Source organism: Leguminivora glycinivorella, chromosome 1, assembly GCF_023078275.1.
Source record: "Leguminivora glycinivorella isolate SPB_JAAS2020 chromosome 1, LegGlyc_1.1, whole genome shotgun sequence".
NCBI lineage: Eukaryota > Metazoa > Arthropoda > Insecta > Lepidoptera > Tortricidae > Leguminivora > Leguminivora glycinivorella.
The window spans coordinates 12,332,985-12,358,209 of record NC_062971.1 but is presented as its reverse complement, the minus strand read 5'-3'; the positions used below and the strand labels follow the sequence as shown (position 1 = coordinate 12,358,209).

General features: G+C 36.8%; 1 protein-coding gene across 4 annotated transcripts in view; it reads right to left on the bottom strand.

Annotated features, from left to right (window-relative positions):
- The window catches only part of LOC125241287 (rho guanine nucleotide exchange factor 17), a 120,141-nt gene that overhangs the window by 24,928 nt on the left and 69,988 nt on the right, over positions 1-25,225 (bottom strand). For all 4 annotated transcript variants that reach the window (XM_048149955.1, XM_048149717.1, XM_048149874.1 and 1 more), the window contains exon 2: positions 8,368-8,445. In XM_048149955.1, coding sequence (XP_048005912.1) covers positions 8,368-8,445 — 78 coding nt within the window. The remainder of the gene's footprint in view (positions 1-8,367; positions 8,446-25,225) is intronic.

The window sequence follows — 25,225 nt, the reverse complement described above, 5'->3', positions numbered from 1 at the left end:
CGTACCATAAAGGTACAACAGGAACCCTTATGGTGCGACTCTGTCCGTCTGTCTGTCCGTCTGTCACATTCCTAAATATCTCGAGAACTACTAATGCTATCAACTTGAAATTTGGAATAGTTATGAACATTGTAAACCTCTACAAATAGAAAGTATAATTTTTTTAAATATATTAATTTTAATTGTAGAAAATGGCCAAAATGAAAGGGGGCAAACTGTAAATTTCAAGTTACTAGGTCAAGTGGGGCATCGTTGGAAAGAGCTCAAATTGAACGTAAATAAGCTATTTTTTATAATTTTTTTGTTGTGGAAAAAAAAAGAATTTTGAAGGAAAATGTAAAAAAAAATACCGTTCCCCCCCTTATCTCCGAAGTTTACCAACGAAAAATTATGAAAATTTTAGTAAACATTGGTTTTATGCTAAATATTACAGGAAAAATATAATCGTGTTTGTATTTTGAATACTTTTTTTTTAATTCACAAAAAACTTTTCAGATTTTTACTTTCAATTTACCCACCCTTGCGGATGTATATCGTACTTCAAATTAATACGAGATGTTACGTAAACCATGTTCTGTCCAATAAAGTAAAAACTGTTTAAATCGGTTAACATTATAAAGAATTATCCCTGAAAAACCAGGTCGCGCAAATTATTTAGCAAATTGACCGGGAGATGGCGCTATACACAATAATACTCATTAGTGCCTATACTTTTGTCTTCTAGTCAAGTCATTAGAGTTATATGAAAATATGAGATTATTTTTACTAGGTAGTTTGATAGAAAGTTTGTACGGAACCCTCGGTGGGCGAGTCCGACTCGCACTTGGCCGGTTTTTATTTTTAATTTTATTTAAATATCCCCAATGTGTGACCCAAAGACGGTCATGTATGACCGTCTTTGGGTCACAAGTTTACATATGTGTGCCAAACAAGTTAATCGGTTCAGTGGTTTCCTTTTTGAGGTACGGAACCTTAACACTTTCGAAACCGGGCTCTACGCGGCGCTACGACATTTTCGCTACATACGGGGAAACCCATGTAATCGGCTACGCTTCTACGAGCGGTGTGCCCGACAGTCGGGTTCTTGGTAGCGAAAGTGTTAAGTGCGTTTTCACACTATCCGATCCGATATCGGATGTCGGAAGGTTTTCTAAGGCAAAAATCCAAGATGGCGGCTTAAATGTAGGGGATATCGGTCCTAGTCCTACATCCGATATCGGATCGGAAAATGTGAAAACGCACTAAAAAAGACGGGGCGAAGGTTTAATTCTCATAGAAAATTTGAATTTCGCGCCATGATTTGGTTGATTCGTGGGTTGGAAAAAAATCTACTTAAGTCGACAGTTAATTTAGATCAGATGAACGGCCGAGCTGAGTTATTAACATAATTACAATAAATTAAGGACGTGAGCGAGTTTGTGGAACCGGCGCCAATGAGGAAAATTAGGAGAACAGTAAATAAAGGAGCCTTAAAAACAAAGGTTGACTTTCGTAGGATGAATGAAGACGTAAAAGATTTCGTATAAAAATAATTAAGCTGCCATTGACACAAAAGGTTTACTTTTCCGGGCCTTTTTTAAAGAGAAAAGCGAGGATTTTAAAAGAGTTGAATGTTCAACAAAAATAAATTATTATCCTTTTTTATTCCAAATTATGTCAGCCTGTTGCATAATAAAGTGCTGGAGGGTGAAATACGCGATTGTTTTCAGTTTTTATTGGGCACTTACAAAGTGGTAGTGGAAGACCTAGGCGAACTTTTCTTGATCAAATCGGGGAAATATTGCAAAGAGGCCAGGTCAGAAGTACTCGAAACCGACGAGCGTGTATGAGAAATGTTATGAAAGTGTGTGAAGCGAAAGTGGTTTGTCAGGATCGTAGTAAATGGAAATCCGTGATCTCTGCCTACCCCTCTGGGAAACAGGCGTGATTGTATGTATGTATGTATGTATGTATGTACTTACAAAGTCTGTTTAGAACAACTTTTTTCTTTGTGACACGAAATACTTTTATATTAATTTTTCAAACTGGTAAAAGCTCTCTTGATTCTTCATAATCAGATGAGATAGTTGCATTTTATCCAACGTGCAAAGTAGGGAGTAAATTACACGTGATATTGGCCAGGGGGGGGGGGTCCTGAAAATATCACCAAAGATCACCATGGGGGAGGGGGGGGGGTCTAAAATAAGCCAAAAACGTATGACGCGATTAATGGACGCCCCCTAAGTGGAAAGTTCTAGGAAAAAAAATTACCAGAATAAAATTAAATGGCACAAAAACGCTTTCAATTTATTTGCTGCATTCTGCGATAAATTAGTCAATTTTATATTGAAGCTACTTAATTATAAGCAGCTTACGATTTAACACCTGGCGACAGAGAATCAGAAAAATATGACTTTTGATTTTCAATTCCATTCGATTTCACCAGTGACAGAATAAAATTACAAATTCTTATGAGTTATGATTGTGTAATGAGTTGTACTAATAAAATAGTATGTTGTTATTTCAGTAGATGTTTTTAGAACATTTTGATAATTTTGTTTTAATTTTTGAAGAATGCACCTTCTGTACTATCGTGCTGTGGCAAGTTTTCAACATCATAAAGTTCTGATGCACTTCAATTAAGCTAGACTCCGCTGTGCATCCCACTTCCTTGAAGTATCGTTATTAAAAACTAGCTTTTGCCCGCGGCTTCGCTCGCGTTAGAAACAGACAAAAAGTAGCCTACGTCACTCTCCATCCCTTCAACTATCTCCACTTAAAAAATCACGTCAATTCATCGCTCCGTTTTGCCGTGAAAGACGGACAAACAAACAGACACACACACACTTTCCCATTTATAATATTAGTATGGATGTGAAAGGATTCCAGCTTTTGTTCTCGTTGTAACATGTTTAAATAAAAAAAAATATCTTTTGTAGACGGGCAAGCAAATCGTGTCACTAAAAAGCGTGCAAATTAAAATTTTCCATGGGACGATAAAACTTTGCCACCACATTTTCAATACCTAAATGTTTAAGTGTTGTGGCTCCATCGATGTTGTCGATGATTCCGCCAACGTTAAGGTTTAGGAAAGCACGCGCTTTATGAATAAAATTGGCCGATAAATCCTATATATTTAGCCGCTTTTTTTGACAAAATTTGCTTGGCTGTCTTGTCTATCTAGTTTAGGAATAGAATTAAGTGGAACGAAAAAGTAAAAAATCCAAAGTTCCGGGATCGCCAACCCTATAATCTCGCCACATGATCCAACCACAAACATAATGAATTTGTCACTCGACAGTTAATTTAGATCAGATGAACGGCCGAGCTGAGTTATTAACATAATTACAATAAATTAAGGACGTGAGCGAGTTTGTGGAACCGGCGCCAATGAGGAAAATTAGGAGAACAGTAAATAAAGGAGCCTTAAAAACAAAGGTTGACTTTCGTAGGATGAATGAAGACGTAAAAGATTTCGTATAAAAATAATTAAGCTGCCATTGACACAAAAGGTTTACTTTTCCGGGCCTTTTTTAAAGAGAAAAGCGAGGATTTTAAAAGAGTTGAATGTTCAACAAAAATAAATTATTATCCTTTTTTATTCCAAATTATGTCAGCCTGTTGCATAATAAAGTGCTGGAGGGTGAAATACGCGATTGTTTTCAGTTTTTATTGGGCACTTACAAAGTCTGTTTAGAACAACTTTTTTCTTTGTGACACGAAATACTTTTATATTAATTTTTCAAACTGGTAAAAGCTCTCTTGATTCTTCATAATCAGATGAGATAGTTGCATTTTATCCAACGTGCAAAGTAATAACGCTCAAGATAAACTGAAATATTGGAATCTGATTCGGTCAAACTGTGTTTTTAGAAAAAAAAAATCCAAATAAAAATAAATGCGTTTTGATGTGTAAGGTGCTCACTAACGCCCCCCCCCCTGACGCAACCCCCCCCCCCCTTTGTCCTAAAATATGCTCCAAAATTCCGTTTTTTGTTTATTTTTGGGGAAAGTATACATTTTAGAAAAAAGTTGTCAATGAAAGAAATAATGCTCATGAAATTCCCAATAATCATGCACTATTTTCATGTTATCTATATATATATAAACGGCAATGTCCTGAGTGACTGCCTGACTTAAATCAAGGCACAGCCCAAACCGCTGGCGCTAGAGAATCCAAATTTGGCACGTAGGTTACTTATAAGGTCTACGAACCCGCTGAGGAAGGATTTTTCAAACATCATCCCCTAAGGGGGTGAAATGGGTGTCCAAAATTCGTATGAGGATCTTTATTTTGAGAATATGAGCTTGAAACTTCGACTATAAAGGTAATATTAAAATGGAAAGAAACTAATTTCAGCGTTTTTTTGATTTTTATCCTTTAAGAGAGTAAAAATGAAGCTGGCAGAAGTTTGTATGGGGAATAAGTTTTATTTCAAGCTACAGGCTTGAAACTTGGTAAAAAGGTACTTTAGAAGGGCAAAAACTAGTAGCTTGATAAACTTTGACAAAATTCAGAAATTAAACCACTAATCTGGGGGCACGGTAGTGCCCCCGCCAAGTCGAGCAGAAACATATTACTATTTCATTAAGTACTGAGTTATATCGAACTTCAACAAGCTAATGCACGAATATGGTAAGTGCTACAAACAAAATTAATATAATCTTTTTTGTTTAAAATTCAATAAGAATTAATTCTTTCATAGACATTTTTTTCCTTACTCTAATACTTTTCTCAAAAATGAAGAAAAACCGTAAACCGGGACCTATTTCGTGCTAAAAGGAGGTGTTGCGTAAGGGGGTAGGGGACGCTAGTATGCGCAAAGCACCTTACCCTAAGGTACCATACTACATTAAAGTTTAGCTGGATTTAATTTTTTTTAATTTCCCTTACATTCGAACACAACTTGGCCCAATCATTCTCTTGCTCAATATGGGCACGTGCAGTTAAACTTTTCCCCTAGTAAAACATATCGATACCTTTGGGTTCAATTGGCGTAAAGGACAAAATGCAGGTTTTGAGGAGAAGCAAAAAACAACTTTTTTTTTAGACAAATGTTTATATCTTTTTTGTTTTTTGACCTATATTTGTGACGTATATAGAAAAATATGTAGATTTTTAGTATCCTTCACCTAGTGTAGCAACCGTAGTGATAAACTAAACGGTTTAGAAATTAGATGGTTGTAAAGGACACGTCAAAATGCTATGGACGTCCTTTACACCCACGATTTTTTTGAACAATTAGAGTCGATAGGGTCGTAAATGACGGTCTTAGATGATTTTTATACAAATTCGGGGCGTAAATGTAACCGGAATGGTACAAATGGCAACTGTTTTTAGCTTAGTTTACAATTGAGAAACTTGAAAAATGTATCAAAACGTAGTTAATATGGCGTAGAATAGCCACATTAGTGTTACAGTGTATATTTATCTAAATATTTAGCAAAGACAAAGAACAAGACTATTTTATATCCAGTTATGCAATAAAGAAACAACATTTGCTTAAAAACTATCTCATATTTTGGAAAGTTATTATTTTAGTACTCGCCGCTGTCTCAATAAGTTACGCATTCAGTATTTAATTCTAGCAGGGAAACGCTTTCGTAGTTTAAGTAAATATAAAAACACTAATGGTAATCACGTAAATCTTTAATCAGCAACTGTGAATAGTAAACTATATTAATACGACAGTAATTTTAAGTCTAAAGTAGAAAGAAGTTCTAAGAATAACTAAGAGTTAAGTACTTATTTATAAACGCAAGTTAGGACGCGTATACAAACTGGTAGTCAAGACCACCTACTATGTTGATTCATATTTTTGATAATTTTAAAACAGAAGATTGTTATTTAGTCTTAAACCTGTTAAATAAGAATAATCTTAATTATGAGTTCAATCCTAGAAATATTACAGTCAATGCTTTAAGTACTTGGGTACATAGCCAAGTCACCAAACGCTAACGCTCATTCGCTAGCGAAACGCACCTGTTATTGTCGCACTAAATGTTAGTATAGTCTAATGTTAAAGTTTACTGCCGGCGTAGCTGAATGGCAATCGTCGACGCCAGACGCCGACAAAAATGCAGTCTGGTGCAATACACAAGAGCGATAAAGATATATACTTAGCTACGAAATAGATATTATCGTGAGCGTTTGTGCATTTGGGCACTTACCCTGATAACCATAATGTTTTTTTTTAATTACCTACATCTCGCCGCAGTATAATAATACTACGAAAGCGTTTCCCAGCTAGAATTAAAGACTGAATGCGTAACCTACTGACTATTCAGACAGCGGCGATACTAAAAAAATAACTTTGAATTTGTTGCCAAAGTATTAAATAGTTTTTAAGCAAATATTGTTTCTTTGTTACAAAACTGGATATAAAATATTAGTCTTGTTATTTTTTGTTGCTAAGATAGCTTAGATAAATAATACACTGCATTAAACTAATGTAGCTATTCTATGCCATATTAAGTACGTTTTGATACATTTTTCCAGTTTTTAATTGTAAACTTAGCACAACATTTGTACCATTTCGGTTACAATTACGCCCCGACTTTGTATAAAAATCATCTAAGACCGTCATTTACGACCCTATCAAATCATGGGTGTAAAGGACCTTATAACATTTTGACGTGTCCTTTACAACCATCTATCTTCTAAATCGTTTAGTTTATCACTACGGTTGCTACACTAGGTTAAAGATACTCGTAATCTGCATATTTTTCTTATACACGTCACAAATATAGGTCAAAAAAACAAAAAAAGTGGGTTTATCTTTGTCTTGGAAACCTGCATTATATGTCCTTTACGACAATTGAACCCAAAGATATCGATTACAGTTGCGGATAAAATATTTTTAGTGCTGGTCGTAAAGGACGAAGAAAAAAAAAACTTGTCCTTTACGCCCAACTTTATCACACTACTATAGAAAGTGATCCTTAGAAAGTAAGGGCTTAAAGGGCAACAATATATATCAAGGTGACTTACGACTATATTTTTATTTGTAGATTTCCTTTACGACACAAATAATAATTTATAATTAATGACTTGATATTTACGCCCCTTCAGAAAAGCTATTTTTGCAAGTCCATAGTAGAAAATCTTGGTCGTAAAGGCAACTTTTTAAGAGATATCGAAATTTTAACTACACAGATCGATAGCGCTTGAAATTCTGAACAAAACTGTATATATAACTCATTTTCGCCAAAATGTCCTTTACGCCAATTGAACCCAGAGGTATCGATATAGCTATTTCCGTACTTAAATAGTACAAAACTGTATATCGATATAATTAGTTACCTAGTTAAATAAAATCAGGAGAGAGTATTTTAAAATTTCTGGCACCCTCTGTGTAAAAAAATACCTAATATAAGTAAGTACTCTGCTATTTTCAAATTCTGATGGCTATGTATTTATGTTTATGCGTTATGCGTTTTCACATTATCCGATCCGTTTTCACGTCATCCGTATTAAATCTGTAAAACCTTTTGCGGAAGAGATTGAGTACTTTCAGACAAGCGACGCATAAAAACAGACAAACCAAACGAACCTTCAGAACACGGTTATGAACCTTTTCAAACCGCGCATACTCTTAATGTGACCACGAAAACCATAAGAGCGTATGTGAGTATCAGATTCGGTGACGTTCGGCTATTATCGGTTCATATGAAGGCTGGGTCAGTACCCTTATCAAACCTTCCTTAATTGCCCTCGGGCTACATCTTAATTAGTAACAGGCCCTCGAGAAGATGAACACTTGAACAGTAATGGTATTAACATATTCATAACGGTTTAAACCCTTTTGGAATTAAAGGTGCGATATCAGGATGTTACTTTGAAAGTACGTGTCATGCCTGTCAGGGTGGAATGAAAGTACACGACTCGTAACCTTTAAATCTGTTAAAGAAGCGGGCTTTTTGCAAGTTAATATTATACAAAGATAATTACATTGTCACCAGATTTTCGCCATACAGCTTAAAACACCTGCCACGTGTTAAAGCTTGGCGATTAAAGCAAGGCTTACTTACCTACCTACAAAGTGATTTAGTGGACACAAATATACTTGTAAGGTTTCTAGTCAAAATATGACGTACATTTTAGTTTCACACACTGAGATTGACATCGTACGTATTTTGTTTATCATTACATTTTATTAGTGACAAACTAATTTACATTTCATTTCATACATTTAGGACTCCTAAGGCCAATGTTAGCGTAAACGGAGATCACGGGACGCCCCGGACGCGTATCGCAGCTGGACGGATGGTGCAGTTAATCGGGAAGATTAGACTACCACCCCTGGTCTTTTAGACGACTAAGAAAAATACTAGGGGGTGGTATTTGTCCAACATACACGTTACAGTCTCCTTACAGGAATATCTCACCTTAACTAGAATCTCCAAGGCCTCCACGTAGGACTTCTCTGTGTCGTACAACTCGACGACGACGTGTGTCCGCGTGTCCTGAAACAAAGTAAAAACACCATTAGAATCAATAATGAATATTAGGCCTTCGTAAAATTTGTAAAAGTCATAAAAATTTGTACCACGGCGTGTAAATGTAGTGTAAAATTCTGTAACTAACCGTAAATTTTAACAGAAGGAAAAAATAGCTATTAGGTTATAATTACGAGTTGGTAAACACAACGCACGTACGGACAATACTACACTAAATATCTACTTCAGCGACGAAACTGTGGTCGTACCTATCTACTTTATCTACTCGTAGTCTGCCTAAAGATATCTCTTTAGATTTAATAACCACAAACTTACAAAATAGGCTTAAAATTTTTGAACTTTTTGTACTTTTTGGTAACGTGCGTTAAACGGTAAATTAACTCGAGAGCTTTAGCGGCTTATAGGCGGTTGCTCATTTACAAGAACGCAGCGTAAGTCTCACTCATCACTGTTCATTTACACAGCCTATGCCTTAAATTCAACTCATCTCTGTAGACACAAACCGAATTGGTAAGTTCATTGACAGTCGTTTCCGTAAAGAGCCACGGCTGAGAGGGAATCAGCAATTCCCGTCAACTTTGTACAATGACACGTCAGCAAATTTTAATTGATCCTATTTTGTTACCAACATTTAGTAATATAATTCGATGTTCGTAAGATATATACAGGATAATTGTTATAATTAAGAAAATATAGATACTAGAGAACCCTAATGACGAAATAAAACTTAATAAAATCTCAATTCATCAACAAAATCTTGGTAACAAAATAGGAATTAATAAAAACAAATTTAACTTTTCCCTTAATTTTTGTACAAACTTTTCGAGAACTGCTGGAATCATGATTTACAGTCAAATTACGAATTTAGTGGAAAATTTCCATCTTAATTTGACATAAATACGTCAACATTATCATCATAATAAACACACTTTATTGCCCACTGCTGATCATAGGCCTACGCGAAACGCGTGCAAACGTGGTGTGCTATTTATTTCAGGGTACGTAACGCGTACAATAATATCGTCTGCGTTTCGATTGGCATCTAGCGTCAACGATTAATATTTCGACTAGGCCGGCCTCGACGTTCGCAAAAAATATGTCTGCGGTGTAACTGCCACGACCTAAATACATATACAAAATATATGAAACAAGTCGTGGCAATGAAACCCAACCGCAGACATACTTCTCAGAGACACATATTCTCCAATAATTACTCTTCAGTCAGCCTTAGTAGAAAAAAGTAGTAGAGTAGAGCCTTACATACATATTATTCACTGTTAAATTAAACAATTTTGTATAATTTAATGCCCAGGTTATAGTATTTTATGCAACTGGCGTTTAAGTGAGGTCAAAAAAGACGAGTGGCGTGAGTAACAATTTAAGGCGAAGCCGAAAATTGTTAATAAAGACGCCACGAGTATTTTTTTTACTCAGTTAAACACCATTGCATACAATACTTTTTCTACGACCGCATGGTCGTAGAAAAAGTATTGTATGCAAAAACTTACTTTTTAATAGTTTTCTAGAATAACTATTTCTTGCACTATTTCTTGTATTTTGACGCGTCGGCCTCCCCTCTGTTCCTGCACTCACCCTGTCGCTCGCACTCCCCCGCGCCGCCGCCGCCGCCAGCCCCCGGCGCCCCGCGCACCCACGCTATATCCCTTAAAGACTTCCTAACAATGCTTTAACATATAGAAGAGCTATATCGTATGCGTGGGTACGCGGGGCGCCGGGCGGGGGCGGGCATCTTTTATGTAGGGTTTTAACGATCTATGCACAACACTGTAAATGACGTATAACAACACGGGAGTAGAAAAAATATTTAAAGGATTCTTATAGCGCGAAAAGAAAAGTAGCGGTGGCGGTTTATATGAGATGAGACAGCATCAGCAGTACAATTGATGTCTAAATAGATATTTAAAAAAACGTAACCATAGAAATAGAGCCTGAAACATAAATAATGTTCGTATTTCATTAGAGTAAGGACGATCGATGTAGCGTGTCTAAGAATAGGTACCAACTTTTGTCAACGGTTGTAGGGTGGTTGTAGGTATTACAGAACTGAGTTGACATTTAGCTGTGACCTGTGACCTAAATGTCTAACATTTATGATTAGGGCATGCGAATAGATATATGTATATATTATTTCTAACATCTGAGATAGCGTTGTTGCCATATATACTACCTACTTACGCATTAAAGTTAGCAACAAGGAAAAGATAAACCGGCAACCTTCGAATCTAGGGTAAACGGGCATCTTCTGGGCGAGCTCACTCCATCGTAGGCCACGCCTTTGGTTAGTCTGTGGCCAAGAGTAAGCCCATTTATAATCAATATAAAATAAACTACAGTCTCTAAGTCCAATTATAAATATCTAATGAATTAAATATTTATTAATATAGTCAGGCCTACGTCACTCGCTCGCGGTCGCGCGTTAAGTACCTACACGCTAGCCGTTCATTCGAATGAACAAGTGGCCGAGGGACGCCACGGGCCCGCGTATGTAGTCGCGTGGCACGTACCTACTATTCTTCTGAGTTTTACGTAGTAACTTATTAGTATTAGTTAAATAAAGTGTAGGTATCTGTCGTTTTGCGGGCAAGTGAAGGATAATAATCTGTGATATTATGTAGTATGTGCGAAAAGAGTAGGTAGAGTCACAGAAAGTATAGGGCCCTATACATTGCAAGACCCTTCTCTCTCCGAACATGGCCCTACCTCGTTAGAGATGTAAATCATGTAAACAATGTCCAAAGAGGCACGTGGGAAAATAATGTAGTGATGGGCTGCCGGTTATCAACGGCCTCGCGCCTGATCGATAACAACTCATTACGGCTACTGGTTGAAGCTTGTACTTGAAAGCTTTTAAATTGGGATTTCATCATCTTGGTGGTACTACCCCGTGTAGTGACGAATTTCTCCAACCCCTTTTATCCCATGACTGTCGAAAGAATAGTAGTCGACTGTAGGATATGGGTTAAATTGTGGTGTGGGCAATTCGTTTATTTTTGACCCCTTGCCCTTTCAAACCCAATTGCTAAGTGTGGTACTGAAACTTGATCGGTTTTATGTGCCTTTGGGGACACGGGAGTGAGTTTATGTATGCATATACCCCCCATCTCAACCAGATTTGACCCGCAATCTCCCAAATCTCTGAATGCCATCCACCCAATCTTACAATTTACAATATGCGCAGAACAGAGTTTTTTCTGTAAACGCCCTGTACCTAATCACGCCCTTTGTCCATAGCCCGTGAGTTCAATTCTCACTCAAGGCGGTCTTAAAAATGTATGTATTTGAGCTTAGCTTAGGTTGTAGATAATCTGATTAAAGCTCGGCCACACATGCGCGTTTTGAAAGCTGCAGGCGTTGCGCCCAGCGGACGTCGCGTCGGCGGGAACTAACGAGCGCAGATTGCGAGCGGATTGCGCGCGGATCGCGAGCGGAACGCGCGCGCATTCAGCGCGCATTACGCTCCGCTATCAAAACGCTTTATGAGTGGCGGAGTTCTCCTTACTAAAAAAAATTAGAGCCTTGTTATCATTAGAGTGAAATCACATCTATCTGCATCAAGACAATAAATAGGTTACTAATCTAGTCCACTCAGGTAATAATATTACTTTTGGGAATAATTGCGGGTCGCGAAACAGCAGGGATAAAGCTTTTCTGCGAAGGTCGTAATTAATCGTAGGGAATTGACTTAAAACAATATATCTAATAAATAATTCGCAGTATATTACCTTTACCAACGTCACTCAACGTTGTAAAGGTATAAGTAATTCTGTATAGGTAATTCATATTTCATCAGTTTGAATAAGCCCTTCGGTCAATTGTTTTTCATTAAATCAAGAAAAAAGGTACTAGAAAAGTATACCTACTGCTCTAGTGCAGCAACGCAGCAATTTCTGCACACTTTTGATCAACAATAACCCTATCTCTGAGTCATCATCCTCCTTGCGTTATCCCGGCATTTGCCATGGCTTACTAGCCTGGGTTCCGATGTGACAACTTATCCCAAGACTTGGCGTAGGCGCTAGTTTTACGAAAGCAACTTCCATCTGACCTTCCAACCCAAAGGGTAACTACTACTACTACTAGGCCTTATTGGAATTAGTCCGGTTTCCTCACGATGTTTTTCAGCACCGAAAAGCGACTGGCAAATATCTAATAATGACATTTCGTACTTAACTTCCGAATAAATCATTGGTATCTGAGTATGAGAAATAAATAAATAAAAACGTTAGCTGAAATAGACAAAAAACTGGTGTGCTTGTAATTTACTGTGCACGGCAACGAAACTGGGTCAAGTTTTTGCCCAAGTAGGGATAAATGAGTATTGTTTTAGGCAAAACGATTTAGGAACAATCCTCCAGGGCCTGTACACAAGAGTACAATCGTGGACGCTCCGTAGCGTATCGTAGTACCCGTATTATCTCTCTCTATCGTTCTTCATTATTATTTTCCTATTGTAGAATCTACAACTTATTGCTACGGAGGAGCAGAGCCTTCTGATACAGGTATATTATACTTAATACAGGTATAGGAAGCTCCAATCTATAACTAAAAATGTAAACATTTTGCTATTGAAATAAATATTTTTCATTTTCAGTTGTCCCAATAAGCACCCCACGCGTTTTCACTTTATTTTAATGTTTTAATATTTATGATAATTGATTGTTGGATTTTATATTTTAGTAACACAAACTTACACTTATAAAATATTTTCTACTTTTTAGTTCGATTGCTGTTAAATCGTGTTTTTTTTTTGTTTTTTTTTTTAACTATAAATATTCTTTTGGATAAGCAACAGGTATTTTAACTAATAGGTATTCGTAATTCCCTATTTGCCTTGACACACCCTTTGCGTATTTTATCGGAAAGTTTTCAGGCATCTAGCCCTCTTTTAAAGAACCCGTAAATTATTTCCCCGAGAACGCGGACAGGAGTTTATTCAACTTAGGTTAAGCTTATTAGTCCTGTTATCTGTCTCTTTCACTCATTGTCACCGTACAAAGTCATAAGATCGATTCCTCGAAGACATTGAAGGAAAACGGAAACCCGGAAAATTGAAATAGACAAATTGGAATCATCTTTCTCTGTCACTCTAATGACATCCTTGTTAAAAAAACCGCAACTGGCGAACTTTCCTTTTCTCCCTTATAGCTCTGTTTATTTGTGTGATAATGCCTCGACAGTGTTTTCTTGTTCTTTTTTATTACACTAGGACAAATAAGTACAAATTGCGATGAAATACGCACTGGTAAAAGAAAGCTTATACATATAAAAGGCAAGTCGTTTGTTTTAACCGTCGGTAAATCCTCTATGACAGCCTGTACATTTCCGTAAGCTCACAAGGTCACATGTTTACATAGGAAACACGGTTTTACCGCAATCTGAAAACTGCGCGGGTAGCATTTCGTATTTTTTGGAAACTTATTTACCAGAGTATAGTGCTACAATATTGTTTACCACCACTGTAATCAGTTTGACATATACTTACAATTAAAAACACTTTGAACTTGTGATTAGGGATGTACCGACTAGTCGCCGACTAGTCGGGAAAGCCGACTATCAGGCCACATTTGTAGTCGGCGATTAGTCGGCGACTAGTCGGCAAAAAGGTTCGATTAGTCGGCACTTTATAAGTGATAGAAAAACAGTACAAACACAAATGAACAGCTGATATTGTTGTTTTATGAACCTATTTGTTATGCCTTTGTTAGTCAAAATAACAACTGTGATCATCTCAGAAATAAATGTCCTACCTAGGACTATCGGTTTCATAGGCAGAATTCCTACCCACTAAGCCAAACCGTTTGTTATCAATGGAAATTTTATATCTATATTCTCATTGACATTTGAACCTGTAAAAAATAATGAAGAGCGTTAACAAAGGACCAATTTCATTCAAAAAATCTGGTGAATTTGTCGAAAATTATGTTCTGGCCGACTAGCCGACTAGTCGGCCGACTAATTGGCCACCCAAGCGCCGACTAGTCGGTAGTCGGCCTAGTCGGCCAAATCAATAGTCGGTACATCCCTACTTGTGATTAAAGTTTTATGCACATATTTTAGGCAATCGTTAGGTAAAGTCTAACCAAAAAGAGTAGAAAATTAAAAAGTGGCAACAACGTAGTGTCGTCGCGTTTTCTTACACATATTGATTTGAAAGGGATGGCACTACAATGTTGCCACTATTTTTAGAGATGGCGCCACTGCCATGAGTACGAAGCTAATTTGTATAGCTCTGTTTATAATTAATTATATTTAATTCAATTATATTTATAAAGTGATTTGTGTAGTTAAATATTACTGTGAACGCTAAATTACTAATTAAAAATTGTAAAAATGCCTCCAAAAAAGGACAAACTGAAGGATAACATAAACGACGACAGGTTAGTGGACGTTATTTTGAATTTAAAAGTGACAGTGAATGAAATAAAAGATAAATTGGACAAAACATATGATATAATGATAAACCAACAACGTGAAATCATGACGCAAAAGCAAACAAATACGGAGATATTAAAAATACTAAATTCAAAAATGACTGACCTCAATTTGGAGACGCAATACACTACACCACAATACCTCCACTCTCACGGGACACTGAATATCTCACTGAATGACTCTGGTCCGGAAGGACTGGCCTTTATGCATGACACCAACCTGGACACAATGCAAGTCCAAAATGTGGGCTGCGTAAACCAACCACAAAAAGAAGTCTCAACTCCCACTCGCTCCTCAAGAACATTGCCAGTGGAAAAGATGCAACTTAGGTCCCGCCCTCGTCGCAAGCTGCAGTCCGAGGCTGTGGCAGTACAACTACTGCCGTCACCAGATGCTCCCCCAGCTGGATCGGATCTCCGGACGGCAGTTTCCAAGCCGCCCGTGCCTCCTGGCCCAGCCTGGCCGGCTCAGCCTGCTGATCGTATGTTGCCCGCGACACAGGGCCCACCACCGCCACCAGATGTTCTCCGAGGATCAGCTCTCCAGGCGATAGTCCCCAGGTTGCCCATGCCCATGCCTCCTGGCCCAGCCTGGCCTGCTCAGCCTGCAAATCGTAAGCTGACTGCAACTAGGGATTGCAGTACCGGTACTGTTTTAAAGAACCGGGATTTTCGGTACCGAAGCAATATGGAACCGGGATTTCCCGGGATTTTCGGTACTTTCGGGACTGGTCTAATTTTTTCGCTTTTTCAAATATATCAACATATTTTTTGGCATTTTTTATCTTTTATTGATATATTACCATAACTGAACCGCACCGGCTTCGCTCGGCGTATTATTTTATCTGCCTTTTTTATTTCATAGTCATTTTCATAGTGAGATTATACCGTGCAACAACCACAAAAAATCGTGAAGAATTCTGCAACCTACTACTACTACTATCTGGCTACCATAGGCAGGCACCAATGGTTACCGTTGCAATACATTGCTCCGATTAAGCGATCTGCCATTACTGGGAGATGTTTAATCGCTTAGTAAAAGAAATAAGACAAATACTATTAAAGAAATATAATAATTTATTATCGACCGGTAGTAAAACCTCACAAAATTCCCCAAACATGTTATTTGAATCAAAGAATATAAACTCCAGGAAACAAAACATTTGAGATGGTGCACTATTTTTTTGCTAGTCAGAGGGATCGTTCTCGAGAACATTTCTATGGAATACCGTAATATCACAATATATCTAAACATCTTTTTAAAAGTTAAGCATGTTTAAATAAATAAATAAATATTGGGGACATCTTACACAGATCAACTTAGCCCCAAACTAAGCAAAGCTTTTACTATGGGTGCTAAGCGATGTTTATAGCAGTTATCATTAAAAGTTAGACATAAGCCATTGCCGAATTTTTTTCTAGACCTACATTTATGTATCAGAGCGACAATTCCACCATACATTATTTTGTTATAAGTCGATCGGTACGTGCGGGCAGGGTTTTCGATTGAAGCTCTTAGCAGCGTGATTTTCACCGACTTTTAGCACATATGTCATGTTTTAATAATTAATTTATAATAAGAAAACCTTAAACATTCCTCAAGAATCACTCTCTTTATATATAGGTGAAAAACGCATAAATATCCGTTTGGTAGTTTTTGAGTCTATCGCAAAATTTGCGAACACGGTTTTATAACATGCAGAGAAATGAGTCAAATGAGATTGAGAGAGAAAACACAACTGAATATAACAAACCTTCACCAAAAATACAAAACTCGACTACTGAACTGGCTAGTGGGGCTAGCTAGGGTATCGCGGTGGCTACGGCTGCCAGGCTGCCACTGCCACACGCTATTAAATAGTGATTAAGCGCGTGTTACTGTACCTACGCCTATTTTTTAACTGTTTAAATAATATAAACAGAAATAAATAAATGTTGTAGCAAAAAATGTCACTAAAAATATTTCCCGAAAGTACCGAAAGTACCGGGATTTTTCAAGTTGATTTCCCGGTTCTTTGCTTGGCCAAAAATCCCGGGAATTCCCGGTACTTTCGGTACCGGTATTTCCCGGGAGCAAACCCTAACTGCAACCCAAGGACCACCGCCAGCACCAAATGTGGTCTCTCCTTGCCCAGCGTGGCCGGCTCAACCCACTGGTCATATGTTGCCTACAACGCAGAGACCTCCGCTATCGCCAGATACTCTCAAAGCCAAGCCGGCTCTCCAGACAGCTGTCTCCAAGCCCTTCGAACCGCCTGTCCCAGCCCGGCAGGTAGGACTGATGGAACGGCGGGATGGTTTGAGAGCGGCTGTACCACGATCTGTCAGTCTTCATGTTTTCAATCTGAGTGAAGAAACCACATCTGCAGACTTAGTTGACCACATCAAGTCCACCACAGGCGTGCAGGTTGCCGAGTGTGAAAAGCTGACGGTAACTAGAGGACATTACTCATCGTTCAAGGTTGATGTACCAGCAGATAAAGTACGAATAGTCCGTAGTCGTAAGAACTGGCCGGAAGGTGTGTCCATTAGAATTTTCAACGTTGTGAAGCCAAAAACTTCAAAGTGAGCAGCGGCGATCGGTTGCCACGTTAGCGAATTCCTCGGTCTTCAAACTAATACACCAAAATGTAAGATCCGTAAGGTAATGGCGCCTATTAACGTGGTACTTCAGGAATATTTCAAAAGATTCCAAAAAATTAAGGGTATCTAAGCTCATTAACGACCACAAATTTTTTTTTTATGGAAGAGTATTTATTGAACTATTAGTTTTGAAGAGTTTTTGGATCATTTTAGTTTATTATATGTCATAAAATAATTATTGAAGCCAGCAGACCTAAATTTTCTATTACCGTGGTAATGAACAGGCTGCGGTTCTATTAACGCGAATTGAAATTTCATTACCGAGTGTATGAATGACAGTGTTTTTCTGCCATCGGTAAATAGAAACCCATCTCAAAATTCGGAGCTTAATACCGACGGTTGAATATACAAATTATGACAAATACATATACCTATACTATCTTCCTTTATGAATACCCACAGAAGACTCAGTTTCATCTAAGAAATATGTACTTACGGTACTCTAAATATCATATTTTGATACAAGACTAATATGTCGCTCGGTAATAGATACTTCTTTAGGAACCTATTACCGACCCAAACAAATATTGCATGGATCGGTAATAGATTCTTATATATTCCATTACCGAGGGTTATCCGATCGTACCATCGGTGATAGGCATAAATTGGAGTATAATAAAATCTAATTCCGACCAATAAAAACAATGTGATACAGATGTATTTTCATTACAAATCAAAATAAAATATGCAACTTTATATTAAAACCAAGTTTACATAACTGGTAAGTAAACATCAGACTTTATCTCAATGTTTAAAAAAATTAATAAATTAAAGGTTTTCATAGAAACTACGAAATCAGTAATGAAGTTTTTGCTAAAAATTAAGGTTTTGTTGAATATTTTTCATACCACGTAAATAGTTCTTTGATAGCGTGAATAGATCAAGATTGAAACAACTGTAAGACATTATGTAACTGATCACATATACTTAAAATAAATCATAAAGAACTAATATCACTACTTTAACCATTACTGTGGTACTACCACAGTAATAGAATCTACTCACGAAATGGCGCCTTTCACCGCTGTCTTTTAATTTCCACTTTAAACACATTTCCAGGCTAAAAAATACGTAAAAAGTACTCAGAAGTCATGTAGAAAACGAATTACAATAATTTAAAATGCATAACTTTCACCTATTTGCCACAATTATTACGTAAACTACTAAATGAGATTGGAGTTCACTTAGGTTTAGCGTCACGCGTCAGTATGACACAACCTCTTCTTGCGGCCCCGTGGCAAAAACTGTCAAATAGCGAGTGTCTTCTTTCATTCACACTCTCTAGCGCCTATATGTGCGTTAGTCAACTAAACAGGCTTCCTTTGTGTGAGTAACTTTATTTAGGAAATTGGTCAGTTTGCCTATAAAATGCGTATTTGCAAATGCGGCGGTAATGGACGTCGATTTCGATACCCGCGTTGATAGCCGCCGTTACCTTATTACCTTAATAGTCATTTTTTGAGTGTCGCTTCAACTTACAACATAGGCGTAAATGAACAACTCGCGATAAATTATCTGCACGCCCACTTACAAACCGCTCAGATAAATGCCTATAGTTTTCCCACTGTCACACGTGCTGACCTCGATCGCACTCTCAGAACATTATTAAAAAGTCGAAACACACTTGATATATATGACATATCAGTCAACATTCTATTGTCAATTTGGCCATTAATTTCGGATAATCTGGTCTCCCTCATCAATGAGATGTTCAATAAAGACGTTTACCCCGATATACTTAAAAGCACACGAGTGTGTCCTGTTTACAAAAGTAAGGGTGATAAAACATCCGTTGATAATTACAGACCGATCTCAATAGTACCCAACATATCCAAAATCATAGAGTCCATCCTGTCCCAACACCTAATGAAACATTTCGAGAACGACCTACTGACTGACAGACAATTTGCTTACCGTAAGAACATGTCCACTACTACTGCAGCGTATAACATGATTGACAGCATCACCACCGCTATCGATGACAGGCAGAAAGTAGCTGGCATCTATTGTGACTTGTCGAAAGCATTCGACGTTATAAGTCACGACCTGCTTATAAAAAAACTCTCCTGTTATGGGCTGCATGGTAACCTACTGAAATCTTTTTTAGAAAACCGAACACAGACAGTAGAAGTGATGGCGGGAGGGAAAAGAATACGATCAGAAACTGGCCACGTGACAGTGGGAATTCCTCAAGGTTCGGCTCTGGGAAATACTCTATTTCTCGCGTTCATAAATGACCTGCCCTCAGCTGTTAAAGACGGTCGAGTCATTTTGTTTGCCGATGACACAACTGTAGTTGTCAGCGCTGAAACATATGAGCATCTCAACTACAAAGTCACCACCGTGTGCGATCATCTTAATAAATGGTTTTCGGCGAACGGACTGATTCTAAACGTTAACAAATCGAACGTCATGCTGTTCGCAGGTAGGTGCGTCCCTAACGTGAATATTCAGTCTCCTATCCCGACAAGCGATTCATGTAGGTTTTTAGGATTCACAATGGATCCTACCTTGAGTTGGAAGCAGCACATAAACGTACTATGTGGAAGGCTGGGTGGTGCAATCTTCGCATTGCAAAAGGTGAAGCCAATGATTTCATGTGCTGCGTTGAGGCAGGCTTACTTCGCATACTTCCACTCGCTTATGACATACGGCGTGATCTTGTGGGGTAACTCGACCGATGCAAATAGGGTGTTACTCATGCAAAAAAGAGCGATAAGGACTATACTCAATTTAAAACCGAGGCAATCTTGTAAAGAATTGTTTGCTGAACATCAAATCATGACTCACTATTCGCAGTACGTTTTCGAGGTAGTTATGTTGACGCGTAAACACTTGTCTCAATTTAAGCGAGTGGAGGTTGCGGGTAAATGCCTCCGGAGTTCGGGAAAACTACGAACCGTCCCGCGCCGTACAGCATTACATGCAAGAAACCCACGTGTAATAGGCCCGACTTTCTACGAGCACCTACCAACTGAAATAAAAAACGAGATGTGCGATGTGACATTCAGACGCAAACTAAGAATCTTTTTAGTAAATAAATCTCTTTACTCAGTACAGGAATATCTCTCAATGTGAACTGACGATGACCAAGATTTTTAGCATTTAATTTATTTTATTATGTAGTAACTAATTCATTTGACATATTTTTATTAGACACTTTCTGTCTTTATTTATTTAATTTGACATTATTTAATAGTACAATTATTTTTTATTCATTGTGAAACCATTTTATTTAAATAATTAATGATAAAACTGATTTATAACGTAACCAATGGTTCTTAAAATGTTTTATGAATTGAATTGTTTACATTATGTACATTACGACGATCGCTATACAATAAGTAATTGCTATTGTACTCTTTTACTTTAAATATGAAAATTGTATTGAGAGATCAATAAACTAAACTAAACTAAACTATTTAATTTCTACTCTTTTTAGTCAGACTGTACGTATGCCCATCTAATATGTTACGCACCGGGCACCAATTCGTTTAAAGAAAGTTCAAATATAAAGTGAAGTTAGTTTCTCTGTAGCATCAACGCGAATCCTAAAATTTTACGAGTGTATTTCATAGCTTTTTGTTATGATAATGATGACGGAAGTGCACTTAATGTCATTTTGCACGCTTAACATCCCGAGAACGTCTTCACAAGCCATTAGAGGTGAATGAAAGACGCCTCAGCTCAGTAAAATATACTTCCGCACATATATTTAAATATATATTTTGTGGGCAAATCATAATATATTTGTGTCAAATGGAGTAATAAAAATATAATCGTTATTTGCGCTCTTAACTATACAAGATTACAGTACATTTGAGAATGAAGTTACTTTTAAGTAGGTACCTTTTTTCAAGTTGGATATACCTACACGTACGGTTCCTTACTTAGGTATTAAAGGACGATATGTCAAGTTTCTAGATAAGTGACGATGATGATGACATTGGTTTAAAGAACTCAAACATCGCGTTTAACCGATTTCTAAAACAGAAGTTACTGCGGAAAATGTTCCGTCAGCAAATTTTTATATGGAACACATAACTTTAATGTTGGTGATGCCCATGACTAAAATAACATGTGGGGCTAATATAAGTATTCGAACTGATTCATTATTTTGTCTTAGCTTTTATTTTTACCGTTACCATAACATTCAATGACAATGTCAGTTGCTTTCTGTGAGGCAACTATATATACTACTGCTAATGATAAAGCAACATAAACATACCCCTTATGATCAAAATAAAATTACAGGTAAACGTGTAACTCCAAATATTTGTGCACCATATAAATGTAGATTGGCTACCGCTAAACGACAACAAAGATATATGGGCATATTTTTGTATAACAGCAATTCCCGTCAACTTTGTACAATGACACGTCAGCAAATTTTAATTGATCCTATTTTGTTACCAACATTTAGTAATATAATTCGATTTTCGTAAGATATATACAGGATAATTGTTATAATTAAGAAAATATAGATACTAGAGAACCCTAATGACGAAATAAAACTTAATAAAATCTCAATTCATCAACAAAATCTTGGTAACAAAATAGGAATTAATAAAACAAATTTAACTTTTCCCTTAATTTTTGTACAAACTTTTCGAGAACTGCTGATAACAATATTAACAAAACTCTAAATATTTACCCCCTATGCACATATGAGTGCAAGAAAAAACTTAAGTCCTGGTTGTTGTCATTAGATTATGAACAAACAGAGAGTATCTTACCTTAATAGATGCACACGTATATACACACACACACACACACACACACACACACACACACACACAAACACACACACACACACACACACACACACACACACATTCATTTAAAATTTTGCTCTGTATTAATCTTAAATATTGGCACTGTTTTTACAATTTTAAAACAAGCCTAAAAAAAAAAATTAAAAATTAAAATTAATTTAGTGAATAAAGAATAAATATAAAATATAAACTATATCACTAATACAAAGTAAATTGTATATATTGCAAAAAATTGTTAGCTGTTAAGCAAAATTAGTGTAAGATTAGATTTATATGAAAACTAAATCTGGGAGAGGACACTGACTTCTGTAACACAGGTTTTACCTAGCTCAGAAGTCAGGGACCTACACATCTGGCTGTACGGTACATTTGCTCAATAAAATATTTTATTATTTTATTATTTATTATTTTACAAAAACAAAACACTAAAACAACGTTCATTGGTAGTCTTCAAACAGTTAACGCGATTGCTACTCCATATAAAATTGAACTATCCTTCATTCGATGCGACAACAAGTATTAAAGTAACAACAACACACAACACAAAGTAACAACGTTTGATTTTCGCCAGTTTCGCCACGATGAAAATCAAATAGGTAATCATTCGAGGCTCAAAGGAACAGCCGGAAAATCCGGTTTGAATAAAAGCTCCTTGGTTTGTCCTAAATTAAATATTTCTCTGTCATTTCCACGTCCCGGGTTATGGGTTTCGTTTACACGAATGGGTTACGATCGCGCCGAATGGTGGAACCGTTTTTCCTCTAAATACGCTGATGACATATAGCCTTTAGTTGTATGGGTATAGGAGTTACTAGGAAATAAAATTGATCATATATTTCTCACTTAAAATATGTAAGAGTTTTTTTATAGCAGCAATAAAACACAAGTAGCTATTGAATTTCATCTTGAAATTTATGATGGTTTATGGGATAACTCCACTAAAATTTTATACACGTAGACGTAGAACTCTGAAAACGGTTATCCTTATCCAAAGACTGTATGACTATGACTGAGGACTTTACACGTAGTCTGATAGTTTTTTACAATTGAAAATGGGTGAATAAAGTTTTCCTTGATCAATATAATATTCCTACGACGTATTTTCTACAATTCAAAAGTAATGCGCATCAGTTAGTCGAAGAAAGATCTACTAAGAACGAGCAATGAACCCATGACACATTAATAACTTTTCCAAAATCTTATTTCTCGTAATATATTTAAACTTAAATCAACCTTATACCAACCACGCAAGCTTGAAACTTCAAATATAGGAGGAAAAGTAATAGGACTTGTAACAAAATGCTCATGTTAATAATAACATACTCGTATTTGATGAATACGTAGGTAATAATCAAAAAAACACTTTATGGCGGTTATGTAAAGTCTTCATTTCAGGCATGAAAATTATTATGATACGAGTGCCTGAGTGTTGCAGGCAGATATTGTATATTGTTTAGTTGGTATGGCGAAAGCTGTAGGTATTTTTGATTCAAGGGCATTGAGCAATGTTTTCAACCTTAACCGGGTTTCAAATTGACGGCTCGTTTTCTGGATATTACTGTCGGTATTTGACTAAATATGTTAGTTACATCAGGATTTCTAAACAAAATTATATTCTTATTTACTCGTATCCACATTCTATCTAACCAATTCAATCGTTCTGCTCATCAGATAACATCAATACCTTTGGCGAATAAATTAAATAAAAGTTTCAAAACGAGTAGTGGAAATAAAATGCTACGACGGCACACGATTTAGATAATTATAGGTAGCCCCCTACTACTAAGACGTCTGTAAAGTGACTTCTGAAATGGAGGCGTTACGACTGAAATAAACATCGTCTCATTCAACGTATTATCACCCAAAACATTAAGCTTACTTACAACATTAAATCTACGCCAGTCATCCCGAGTATTCCCGCTATCAAAAAGCGACCCGCATTTTTCAGAACATCGTTAATCAAGCTGGATGATAAACACGAGAATTCACGAACAAATACCTAATATTTATATTTTCACTTGATCTTAGGGACCTTTAATCTTAGGGACACGTTAAATATTTCAAACGTCAAAATACCAGTTAAAATGCGGGAAGCGAAATCAATAAATCCGGTAATTTCCAGAGACATGTCCGTTACTGAGTTTACGAGTAAGTGCACCCTTGACCTGGTTACGCAGAATTTATGCTCACGCGCAACTTTTAAATATTAATTATTTCCTTTTAATCGGAATTCGTACTTGAGGACGACTTTTATGTATTTTTTCCTTTATTTGACGCTGTATATCCGCTTCTTGCTTACGATTTGCGGCGTAGCAGGAACGGCAGGTAATGGTATCGCATATAGGTAGGTATGGAGTTGGTGGATTAATCTCAGAAAATAAACGAATCCAATTGACTGTAGTGTTACTTCGGAAAACTTCTGAACCGAGTATGGATATTTTCAATAAAGATTTACAAACAAAATGAAGCCTGTAAAATTAAGAGAAATAACATTGTCATAGTCATGTTATTTATGTCGTACCCGTAGTTTACATACATATTTTCTTTCCAAAATGCTGCCTTTAGAAGAAATAAAGCACTGTCGGGTTTTGTGTATTCCTGATAAATATGTTATTTATACTTCACTGAGACCTTTTTGAGGAAAGCTTCACATGTAATCCTAGACGGCTTACTCGGGTACAATCTTACATTATGTTTTACTTACGGGTCACATACTACTAAACCATCTTATCCTGTTTGCTTCTAATATCATTAAAAATACGTTTCTCGTGTAAGTCTAGCATTAATGTAGAGATATCTGTTCATCAATATTGGGGTCGAGCGGAACTAACCAACTGTGTAGCACGATAGGCCAGTGTGACATGAATTGGAACATAAACCACAATGGTAGAAAAGCTTTGCTACCAAATGGGTACA